The 12,199-nt window shown below is 41.1% G+C and overlaps 1 protein-coding gene and 1 long non-coding RNA gene across 2 annotated transcripts; both read left to right on the top strand.

The window, feature by feature from the left end:
* Nucleotides 1-167: 167 nt before the first annotated feature.
* On the top strand, nt 168-1,516 carry LOC129186196 (uncharacterized). The gene is made up of 2 exons (XR_008572212.1): nt 168-265; nt 459-1,516. It is a non-coding gene; the product is annotated as an uncharacterized LOC129186196 (long non-coding RNA).
* A 2,800-nt stretch (nt 1,517-4,316) lies between these two features.
* cebpb (CCAAT enhancer binding protein beta) lies at nt 4,317-6,096 on the top strand. Its single transcript, XM_054784179.1, has one exon. The coding sequence runs from the start codon at nt 4,502-4,504 to the stop codon at nt 5,372-5,374; it is 873 nt and encodes a 290-aa protein (XP_054640154.1). The 5' UTR covers nt 4,317-4,501; the 3' UTR covers nt 5,375-6,096.
* The last annotated feature ends 6,103 nt before the right edge of the window (nt 6,097-12,199 follow it).

Below are 12,199 nucleotides of genomic sequence, written 5' to 3'. Positions count from 1 at the left end.
ATTATCACGCGCAAAGGTGTAGGCGACTGACCAATGGTGTTGCGAGAGGGAGACAGCACTTCCTGACCCCACCCGACCTGCCTTGCTGTTCCCTCCCGCCACTGATCCCCCAACATAGTGGTTCTCTTCTAGATGGACAGCAGATGGCGCTGTGGAGAGGTTATAACGTAACATAGAGGAGCACCTGCCAACTTATACAGCTGCTGGTGCTAGGCCCAGTAGTATTGTAGTAGGGAGACGTTGAACTTGATAACTTGGTAAAAGAGTAAGTCATTATTAATGAGTATTGGCTGCTTTACTTCTAATAACTTTAGGGAATAGTATATTGTACTGTTGTACATTACATCATCTATTGGGTTATGTTGCTATACAGTACTGTCGATTTAGCCAGTTAGCTGGCTAGCTAGCTACAGTACAGTTAACGTTAGTTCACTATCCTAACTGTCATAATCTCTCAGTGTTCGTTGAGCAGGTGCATAGAAGAAGATTTTTCTGGGAAATGGAAAGCTCCCTCACAGGAAAGCAGCAGCAGCAAAGAGCAACTGCTTCTGGAAGTGAGATGGAGGTTGGTGCAGATGATTTACTAGCTAAATACTTTAAGGCACTCAATATATACTACATGATGATACATGATAGTAATTTTGGGAGCAGACCTATATCACCATTCTTGCTATCGTCATTGTATTATTACAGTTATTAATAAAAATCATTGCTATGCATTGTTTTCCCATCCTTCCCGCAATCAATCACTCCACCCCTTTATCCTGTTTTCTGTCTCTATTTATCCTCTGTCCCTTTACTCTCTCTCTCTCTCTCTCTCTCAATCCAACCGGTCAAGACAGATAGCCGCCCAGCAGAGACTGGTTTCTGTTCAAAGTTTGTTCCCCAGACGGGCTTTTTTCTTGCCTCATTTGCCAAGTGCTTGTTCATGTGGGGTTCAGTTGGTTTTCTTTAATGTAAGAGGAGCGTGGGTCTTGACCTGCTTTGGGTGTAAAGTGCCTTGATGTAATTTCTGCTGTGAATTGGCGCTGCGGTGTATAACAAAAAAAAAGGACTTTACTTGACTATGTAGCAGAGGTGAGAGAAAGTCAGTGTTTTGCAAGCCTCAAGTAAGTCTTGCAAGTTTTTAATCCCAAGTCTCGAGTCAAGTCTCAAGTAGAAAAGTGCAAGGTGCAGGTTGTCTTGGAAGACGTTCATTGAGCATGAACTGATGAAGCCTGCTCGGGTGACAGGCGAAACCTGTGATTGATTCAATGCCCTGAGAATTCACTGGAAATCTCAAGTATTTTCAAGTCATCAGACTAAAGTTCGAGTTTCAAGTATTTGATGATATCGTCAATTCGAGTCCAAAGTCATGGCCGTACGGTGGTCTAGTGGTTAGCACGTTGGCCAACATAGTAACAGCCTGGAGATTGGGAAGACCTGGGTTCGATTCTCCCGTGGGCATTTCTGTGTGGAGTTTGCATGTTCTACATGATGCCGGGTACTCAGGCTTCCTCCCACATTCCAAAAACAATGAGGTGAGGTTAATTGGTGACTCTAAATCGTCCATAGGTATGGTATGGCCATTCATAGGTATGAATGTGAGTGTGAATGGTTGTTTGTCTATATGTGCAACCAGTCCAGGGTGTACCCCGCCTGTCGCCCGAAATCCAGCATGGCCCCGCGACCCTAATGACCTAATGGTATAGAAAATGGATGGATGGAGTCCAAAGTCATCAAAATTGTGACTCCAGTCCAAGTCACATGACTCAAGTCCACACCTCTTCTACATAGGCCTTAGTTCCAGAGAATGATGCAGTTTTCTGTAACAGTGAAAATGCTTACCTTAGCTATGTCACCAATCTGCATTTGGAACATGAACTTTGGAAGTCATGAAATTGGTTTCAGTGTTTTCTCCAGTTGTTTGTACGTTTTAATTTGCTTCTACCGTTGTTACTGCCTACTGTCTAATACAGAAGACTACATTCAACATCAATTTCCATATGTGGCCCCACAATTCTTTTGTCAGAATATAAAAGATGCCTTATTGATTCTTTTCATGAATTTACATTGTTGGTGTAGCATCAGCACAAATGCAGCACATCACACACATACATAATAGAGTGCAAATATGGACTAAGTCACATATGTTCCGAGTTTTTGAAAGGTGGGTTAGGTCCTCCCCTACTCCCAGAGAAACTAATTTTCCAGAGCATATGTGTGGAGTTTTCTACTCATACCAAACTCCGTTTACGCCAGTGGTTCCGAAAGTTTTTACAGTCGCTTACGCCTTCAGACTTTTGACCTGAAGCCATGTACCCCCGACTCAAGCACATTTAAAAAAACATACACCTTTTTTATTGTAATTCACTTGAAATATTGAACATAATTAATTGGTTAATTCATTTTATAGTAATTCCAGGTCAAAAATGTGCATGGTCACATTTTGATATAGTTTCACATGAGCACTGATAAATAGATAAGTAATCATCCTACATATCTTTTAGAAACATTGAACATAATTAATTGGTTCATTTATTTTATAGTAATTTTGAGTCAAAATTTTGCATGTTGCATGGTTACATTTTGATAGAGGTTCACGTGAAAACTGATAAATAGATTAGTAATCATGCTACACTGCAAATTATTTGCCACTTGCCAAGATTTTAAATCATATTTCTAGACATGTTAGATAATTTGCCTAGTTTTAAGGGCTCTTTACTCATTGACTTTATGGTATAATCTTAATTTTGGAATCAGGGATTACATTTTCTCTAGTTTTGTGCAGAAATGTTCAAATTAAACAATTAGCTCTCAAAATAAGTTATTTTTGTTTTCCTAACAAATAAAATCTAGTGTGTTTAAATATTCCACAACATAGAATTTTTTATCAAGTACATCTGCATAGACAGATAATTTCACTAGTTTTAAGTATTTTTTCCTAATATCTAGTCTGTTTATTTTATATTTGGCAAGGCTTTTTTTGCATTTAAAATGGATTTAGGCTTACTTCAAGATCGGCCAACTAGTTTCAGGATGCAGCTTTATGACTAGCATGAGGTGTGAGGTATTAGTATGAGGTGTTAGGTTGGGGCAGCCGTGGCTCAGGAGGTAGAACAGGTCGTCCAGAAACTGGAAAAATTGGCAGTCATTGTGTCATTGTCATTGTGTCCCTGGGGCAAGAGACTTCACCGACCTTGCTCCTGCCATGCTTGTCTCAAGACAGAAGGATGCCTACTGCTCAGTGTTAGGTAATTTTCACTCCAAAACGTGTCAATATTTTTTTAGGAACATTTCACCTTTTATCGGTTGTAATAAGGTAGAAAATAAAGTATTTTATTCTAAAAATAAGTATTTCCAGCTTAAAGGTCCTGCTTATCTTTAGATATAAAAATCTTTAAATCTAAGATTTCAGTCCTGCTTATTTCGGGATATAGAAACCTTAATTTAGGACTTAGTAAAATTTACTTGCTGCATGGACAGATAATTTCACTAGTTTTAAGTCGTTTTTTCCAAAAAATCTAGTCCTTTTATCTTATATTTGTCCAGCCCTTTTTTGCAGTGCACATATCTTTTATTCCAGTCTGATGTTGGCGTCCTTCCGTTTGAATGAGTTGGAGTTTTGCATCACTTATAGGCTGCTCAAATTCAAAGTTAAAGTGTCCATACAAGTGTGACCAGCACAGTGGATACTCAAGTCTGTATTAGCTAAAAATGTCAATTATCAGCCGTGACTTTCTTTCACCACAAGATGGCAGTAAGTACTTAATTAAAATGGCAAGACCACCGGATTTAAGGAACATCATTTTATCACTGTCGCTAATACAGTATATCGATTTTATTTAGAAATAAAAAATATTGGTTCCTATAAACTTTGCAGTTACTGTTCTTGGTCCTTTATTGAGATGATGGCTCAATTCAATCGATAAGCTGCGTGTCCAAGACTGAATTGTGAGCTAGGGGGTGGTGTTTGCGGTCGCGTCCTGTGCTGACGTCATAAAAACGTAGCATCTTAAGAAAAATGTATACGATTTCACCGCTTAGTGAAATTTTCCATGATTGCGCCCTTAAGTGTCTTTAGAGGGCGTGGTCGGGTCAACAATTGCTGCTGATGTTTATTTAGGAGCTCTGCAAAGACATATTTATGGAGGTTATTTTTCACCGAAATCCTAATTGAATGTTGAATCAAAGATGTATCCTACAAGTTTTTTTTCGACGACCCTCATCCCAGGTTGAACGTCAGCAAAGTGTTTGAAAGTATCTCCTTGTACACGTCCCATACCTGCCCTGCTTAAGCCACGCCCCTCGTCTGCAATAAAACTCCCCCGTGACAGGAAGACCTGTCAATTCCTCCCAAATCCACAGCGACTACAACTTGTTGGCAGTAGTTGCATAGCGTGGGTCCGTAGAGTAGCTTCAAGAAGCAAAGCATTGCGACACTCGCGTCAAGTGGACCACAACCGACGTGGGCGACTCATCAGCCCTCCATGCTCCTGCAATCCGGAGGGTGTTAAGATCCATGGAAGTGGCCGGTTTCTACGACGAGGGCGGCTTTGCTATTCACGCTAGAGACAGCATTATAAATCCTATCGGCGGCGGCGGGGGAGCCTCGTACTGGAAGCTCGGCGACTCGATGACGGAGTTGGGCATCGAGGAGCGGGAGAGAGCGATCGACTTCAGCGTGTACCTGGATCCGGCCGTGCACTGCCCGCAGCTGGCGGGGCACACGCTCCCTCAGCAGGGGGACGTCTTCTCCGACTTCTTAGCCGAGAACAAGCTAAAAAGAGTAGCCAACTTTAGGAACTACACGCTGCTCAACGAGCTGGAGGCGGCTCAGCGAGACGGCCCGCGGGACCCCAGGGGGCCGCCTTACGGGCTGGGCTACACCGACCTGCAGGAGACGCGTGTGGACAGCGTGCTCGCCTCGGAGCTGGTCCGCTACAGAGCCGCCACCAACGCCCCCGACAGAGACGACCACCAGGACGTGAAGATGGACAACAGCTCGTCCGGCTTTGACATGAGGTCCTACCTGCAGTACCAGTCCACAAGTGGAAGCATGGGCAACATCTCCACGGCGTCCTCCACTTGCTCTAGCCCCCCCGGAACCCCGGCACCAGCAGGTCAAGGCAGGTCCCCGTCGCACGGTGCCAAGCTCTCCGGGAAGGCGAAGAAGCGGTTGGACAAGGACAGTGAAGAATACAGGCTGAGGCGAGAGAGGAACAACCTAGCCGTGAGGAAGAGCCGAGATAAAGCCAAAATGCGCAACTTGGAGACGCAACACAAAGTGCTGGAACTGGCGGCGGAGAACGATCGTTTACAGAAGCGAGTGGAGCAGCTGTCAAGAGAGCTGGCCACCCTGCGCAACCTGCTGTCGGCCACTGGCCAGTGTTAGAGGGCCGAGTCTCCACGAACTCTCATTTTTAAGAGGGGGTACGCCAAAAAACGGTACGCCAAGACAGACAGCAACCACCAGTTTACATAGACCCTTTGCAATGAGACTGAAGAAGTGGCTTGCACGGATTGCGCAATCACTTACTGCTCTTCTGGACATGTCACCTTAGCGTTATTATTTTCGTGTAATTGTGTATATGCAGTATTTGTGTGCTGGTTCGACATACATGCGAGTGAATTTATACATTTTGTTTAACTGGAGCAGCGGCTGGTTGTCAAGGGAAGAGTTGTGCTGCAGTGAAATGATGCAACTCTTTGTAATAGTATTGGCAATGGATGAAATAAGTCGAATTATTTAATATTGAAACGGTGAAATGCTTTAATTGTACTTGATATTTTATGAAATTAAAAACAATTTCTACTTTTGTCTAAACAATTTCATTTGCATGTCTTTATTTTGTGTTGTTTTGAAGAAAATGTAGGCTGCAGCACTGTCTGTGTGTGAGAGGTCATGTCTACCATTACACAATGTGCTACAGTTTTAAAGGCAACCTCTGACAGGACGTGTCAAACACACATCTTAAACCAAGTTACATAAATGCACCAAGAGGTTACCGACAACTTAAAAACTTTACACTGGCATGATTTGTTATTTATTGTGCTACAAAAATACATTTGCATACAGTGAGACATTCTTCTGTGCTGAATAAATTGATTGTCCGATACGTTGTGCAACATTTTTGTGGTCAGTGTGTAATGCGAAAGCATATCCAATTATTTGAAAAATATTTCGGTGCATTCTTGCAAAAAATAGCAAGAGATTGACTCTGGATTACCAGTGTGAGTTTCTTTCCTGTTTCCATTTTGATTTGGCACAAATGTCCTCAGATCTTTCTAGATTAAGCTGAAGCGATACTGCTGAGAGCAGCACGTAAGAGACTCGGCACGCAGCACAGAAATGTTAGCTTTATCTGCTGCGCACGACTCTGTCAATAGTCTGCTGGGTCCACTGGCCTACAGAGTGGTTCAAGGTTGCACGCAAATTAATCAGCAACTAACCTCCTCACACCACCTCAGGTCATGCTTCAGCAGCAAAGGCTTGCTGCAACCCAGCATTGTCACTCCACATATCCCTAATCCTCGGCAAACCTCGTCTAACCCTTGAGTGAAAAAAGCTTAGCAGTAAAGGAAGGCTTTAAAACATGGGAGGTAGCTTGACCACACATGATAGATTAGTTGGCAATTGGTTTGCTGTGGAATTTAGCAATCGTTTGAGTGTGTGCACAAAAGAGATCTGTCACAAGCAAGAAAAGCAAGCAAGGCACAGACAGAAGATAAAGTTGCAGGGCCACGGTGGGATGTGGAGGTGATCTGTGACAATTCCGAGTGGGGAGTGCTTGCAACTTCAAACTAGCAGAGAGGAAAAACCACCTCTGCTAGTTTTTCAAGAGAGGGCACTTTTGAACGACTTCAACAATTGCATTCAACGCTCCAAATAAAGCCTCGGTTATTTATTCATTTAGTGCAAGGAGATTTGGACTACCACTTCTATTTCCACTCTGCGTTGAACAGAGTAAGGCTTTGAGTTATTGGGCAATACCTTGCCTGTCCGTTGCTGAGATTGTTACACCCACATTTAAAGAAACCATTGTTATCCAGCCTGTACTGTATTAGAACAAGAGCGGCATGCAGGCTTGGCCAAACTAACATGAACCAGACAGATTGTAAGTAATACAATGTTTAAATGTAATGATGAAAAAAAGACTCCGACATGTATTTAAAGTTTTTAAGATTGACACAAGAAAACATTAAGATGATGAAACACGCCTCCTGTAGCTCACTCATCTACATGTGTGGATGTCAAAGGGGAAGAATTTGGCAATCAAATGTATTCGCTTGCTTAGATGTATGTGTGTTTATTGTCTTTATAATCATGTCAAGAGCATGTTTGGCGCCAGACAGGGCCAAACTAAATAAATTAACTACAATAAAATGTCAAAACAGCACAAATAGTTAAACAGCATTGTTTTAAAAGCAGATGTAGATTTGGTTCTCATATGGCTTTAAATGTTTGGCCCAAATTCAAACATTTAGGGAATTTTGTTCTGTGAGATGTGTTGCTTCGGTACTCTAATGCCGTCTTTCCTAGCTTATTGCTCAAATGCTGACAGGAGACAGGGAAATTCCCACACAGGATGACCTCCTTTCTTAAACATTAAGCCCAGCCTTCTCTCCACATTTTACCGTCAGTGGGCAGTGTTTGTCCGTAACCTCATTGTTGCATCACAACCCCTCACAAGCCAAATGGCCTCCCAAAAACTCCTCTGACAATGCAGTGCAAACAAACAAAATAAGCACACAGACACTCTATGCTATTAACCGTTGTGAAATTGAAGATTTTTTTTCAATCAAGCAAGCATTTCTCTATAGACATATTCCAAATGGTTTCCTCCTCAAATACTTTAAAATAACTAGTCAATAGTTATTATAATATAATATAATAGTTATAATATAATAGTCAATGGTCGAAGGACAAATTTATTGCTACATTCAACTCAAGATGGAAGAAATCAGGTAACAAGTTGTGTTGAATTTTTTGCAAACAGGCCAAATAAGTTCCTTATTTTTTAATCCCCTTCGTGTAAATGAAAGTAAACAGTACTGGATGTTCTGATGTCTAACACCATACTGTATAATCATATACTGTACATTCATTACATCAAACTGAGTCTTTGTCATCAGACTGTGTCTTTGTCAACTATTTCATCAGCTATTATCAGTTTCTTATGATAAAGTCGGTTGTACATTGAACAAATGTAGAGCAACTGATGTGAAACTGATGCGGGGTAGGATTAAATAAGCTTTGCTTCTTCCTACTCCTTCTTGAACATGCAGAATTGTGTTATGTGATGAGCTCCACTGTAACTGTGTGCATGTTCAAGATTAATTAAACCATTACCATTACTGTAAGTTGCAGGACAATAGTACAGTAACTGAAAAGTGAACTTAAATGTATAACAATATGAAAGTTTTGTTTTAATTCAGACTTGACAGTTAGAGAGGTTAATCAGTTAAGTGACTTTGCCATTGACAAATGCACACTTGTTGGGGTCTGTGTGTGTGTGTGTGTGTGTTTATTGACTGTTTATTGTTCACCATTCGGTACAAATATCAACCGCAACTTCACATAACCTGAAGCTGCTTGATGAAATTTTTCTACACTCAACAAAAATATAGACACAACACTTTTCTTTCATGAAATCTGCGTTAATGAGCCTTTCTCCTTAGCTGAGATAATCCATCCAACTCACAGGTGTGAAATATCAAGAGGCTGATTTAGACATCACCATTATTGCACACGTGTGCCTTAGGCTGGGCACAATAAAAGACCACTCCAAAATGTGCCGTTTTATTGTATTGGGAGAGGTCTGGGGGGTGGGGGGAAACCAGTCAGTACCTGGTATGACCACCATTTGCCTCACACAGTGCAACACATCTCCTTCGCATCAAGTTGACCTGTGGAATGTTGACCCACTCCTCTTCAATAGCTATACAAAGTTGTAGGATATTGGCAAAAACTGTAACACACTGTCAGATACGCCAGAGCATCCCAAACATGCTCAATGGGTGTCCGGTGAGTTTGCTGGATGATTGTGTATGCTGTATGATGGTGATGGTCGTGGATGAATGATACAATAATGGGCCTCCAGATCTCATCACGGTATCACTGTCCATAACATACACCTGCCGACTGCCAGTTGGATATACTGCCAAATTCTCTCAAATCTCTCTCAAATTCAAACGCAGTAGAGAAATGAACATTCCATTCACAGGCAACAGCTCTAGTGTACATTCCTGCAGTCAGCATGCCTACTGCACACTCCCTCAACATTTGTGAATTCTGTGGCATTGCGCTGTGTGATAAATTGGCCTTTTATTGTGGCCAGCCTAAGGAGCACCTGCGCAGTACTAATGCTGTCTAGTCAGCATCTTGGTATTCCACACCTGTGAGGTGGATGGATTATCTCAGCTAAGGAGGAAGGCTCGCTAGCACAGATTTAGACAGATTTGTGAACAATATTTGAGAGAAATAGGGATTTTGTGGAAACAGAAAAAGTTTAGATCTTTGAGTTCAGCTCAAACAAAAGTGTTGTGTATATATTTTTGTTGCGTTTAGATGTGTTTGTCTGTATCCCAAAATTGCTATGGTCCTTTTTGGGGGATAGTTGCTGAGGGTGCCTTTGGTGTGAATAGTGTTAATTCATATGCCCCTCCCATCATTTTTTGGATTTAATATACTTTTACTATCAAGTAACAATGTGAATAAAAACAAGCCGACAGAGCAGATTATAAACGCTCCACCTTGACAGAGCTCTTCCTTTCGAATTGTAAGATGTGCAGTGCCTCAAAGTTCTGTTCTTGGGCTTTTTGGATTTTCAGTTTCATTTTATTTAATGACCTGGACAACCCAAATTATACCATATGCAAGGGAAAGAAAGAAAGTCAGGTGAAACTACTCCTTCTAAACTGAAACATGTATCCTATTGTATGAAATCTTCCAAGTGAAGATCATCTGTTGGGTGTAATAACCTGACCTTTAGCCATGCACAGTGTGGTGACTCAACCTTAATTTTAGAGAACTTGCAATGAGATGTAGCTGCTTTTAGAACAATTGAGGAGTGATTTAGTTTTGCTGTTTTTAAAGAAAATCATTCTAGAACGTCTCCCACCAGCCAAAACAACTGAGTGCTGTTCCACATCCTAAAAGACATAGTCGCGAATTGCATCAACACATTTACTGTTATCACTTCTTAGGCAAATTATGAGCTGTATGTGATTTGGTGTTTTGAATGTTTGATTACAGTTGTCTTTGCAAAATGAAAGGAGCACCGGACATCCTGAACATGGGTTGTAACGGGAAGCTAGACCGCCTGAGCTACGGTAAACGGCCATGAACATGATCTGTCTTGAAGTTTCAACATCTCTATCCACTTCTGCTATTTTGCTGTAGAGAACACAAAACTGAGGAGCAGAAGTGACTTGCGGTCACTACACAGCAAGCACGTCTGCCCAGTAATTGTGTAACATCAGGCCATCTTTGAAAAATGAACGTTAGCTCAAATATTAAAGCGCCCGACTGTGGGTTTAGCTTTTTTTTTTAAACGGCTAAGAACTTCCAAAGCACAGCCTTTCATACAATGTTAGAGAAAAATAATAGACTGAAACAGTTCTTACTTCTTAAGTTATTTATTGGACACATGCAAAATAGAGTGGAACCTTGGTTTTTGTCATTCATCCGTTCCAAAAGGTCCCACGAAAACCGAAGCAATTTTTTCCGTATGAAATAACGTGAATCCAATGAATCCGTTCCAGACACCTAGAAATATGACCAAAAACATTTTATTGAAAATACTTAATAGTTTTACATACAGAAAACAATGCAAACTACATATAAATGACAAATGAAATGGATAAATGAACATTTAACATGACTATTACCATTATTGAGGACATGTTGGTGAACACCGTGATGAGTGGAGGGGTGGAGGGGTGTGATGGAAGAGCCACTTTCACTGTAGTCCAGGAGTTGGGAACCTTTTTGGCTAAGAGAGTCACATATTTTAACATGTATTTCCTTATATCATATTTTTTTTAACACTGAATACAACTAACTGTGTGCATTTTTAAGCAAGACCAACAAGTTTGGAATATAATAACTCTCTGAATTTATTCTTTTCAATAACATTATTATATTGAAGCTATCCAATAATAAAATAAAATACTTCTTACCATGAATGGTGCTGCATGGTTTTGCACCTTTTGCAATCTTTCTTTCTTTTCACCATCTTCCATCCATCTATTTTCTATACCGCTTTTCCTCATTAGGGTTGCGGGGGTATGCTGGAGCCTATCCCAGCTGACTTCGGGCGACAGGCGGGGTACACCCTGGACTGGTTGCCAGCCAATCGCAGGGCACATATAGACAAACAACCATTCACACCTATGGACAATTTCGAGTCGCCAGTTAACCTAACATGAATGTTTTTGGAATGTGGGAGGAAACCGGAGTACCCACGCACGCACGGGGAGAACATGCAAATCTTCCCAATCTCCAGACTGTGTGGCCAACATGCTAACCACTAGACCACCATGTGGCCTTTACACCATCTTCTTCTTCAAAAGTATTTGCTCTGCAGATTTAGCTAGCTGACTATTTGATTAAAGGAAGGAAGTTTACTTCTTGACCTCTCAATGACCTGGATAGGCTACCACATTATCCAGTAGTAATCAAGTTTTTGGTGTCTGACCCGGAAAATATTGCGGTAGAAAATGGATGGATTAAAATGCATAAGAAAGTTTTGCATTTTGAACGTTATTTTTAACACTGGAAATTCTGTAATATTTTACTTTAAAATGTCAACAAAAATAAATAAATGTGCTCATGGTAATAAATGTCTGAGAGTCAGATGTAGTCATCAAAACAGCCATTTTTGGCTCCAGAGCCATAGGTGCCCTACCCTTGCTATAATCCTTTATAGACTTCATTTTAAAGAATGAATGGTTAGTTAGAACTTCATTGTACACTTCAACAGCAGGTACAATCATTCAAGCACACACTGGCCCGGCCTATTATTTGTTATGTGTCTCCCTTAAACCGTTCCTCCTGCAGCCTGTTTTAAAGAAGATTCCTACCTTTACATTACAATCCTATTGTAACAAACGCTACCTTCGTATTTTGCTACGAGTTGTTTCATGAATTCAATAGTGTTTCTCACATTCTTTATCAAAGTTCCGGCACTTGCAACGTTCTTTGGTGTCATGGTGG

Source organism: Dunckerocampus dactyliophorus, chromosome 1 (assembly GCF_027744805.1).
Source record: "Dunckerocampus dactyliophorus isolate RoL2022-P2 chromosome 1, RoL_Ddac_1.1, whole genome shotgun sequence".
Taxonomy (NCBI): Eukaryota; Metazoa; Chordata; class Actinopteri; order Syngnathiformes; family Syngnathidae; genus Dunckerocampus; species Dunckerocampus dactyliophorus.
Note: the sequence above shows the minus strand (reverse complement) of the source record. Positions and strands in the feature narration are given on the sequence as shown.

Coding starts and splice junctions, on each gene's coding strand:
- cebpb (XM_054784179.1), top strand. CDS start 4,502: ATGGAAGTGGCCGGTTTCTACGACGAGGGCGGCTTTGCTATTCACGCT.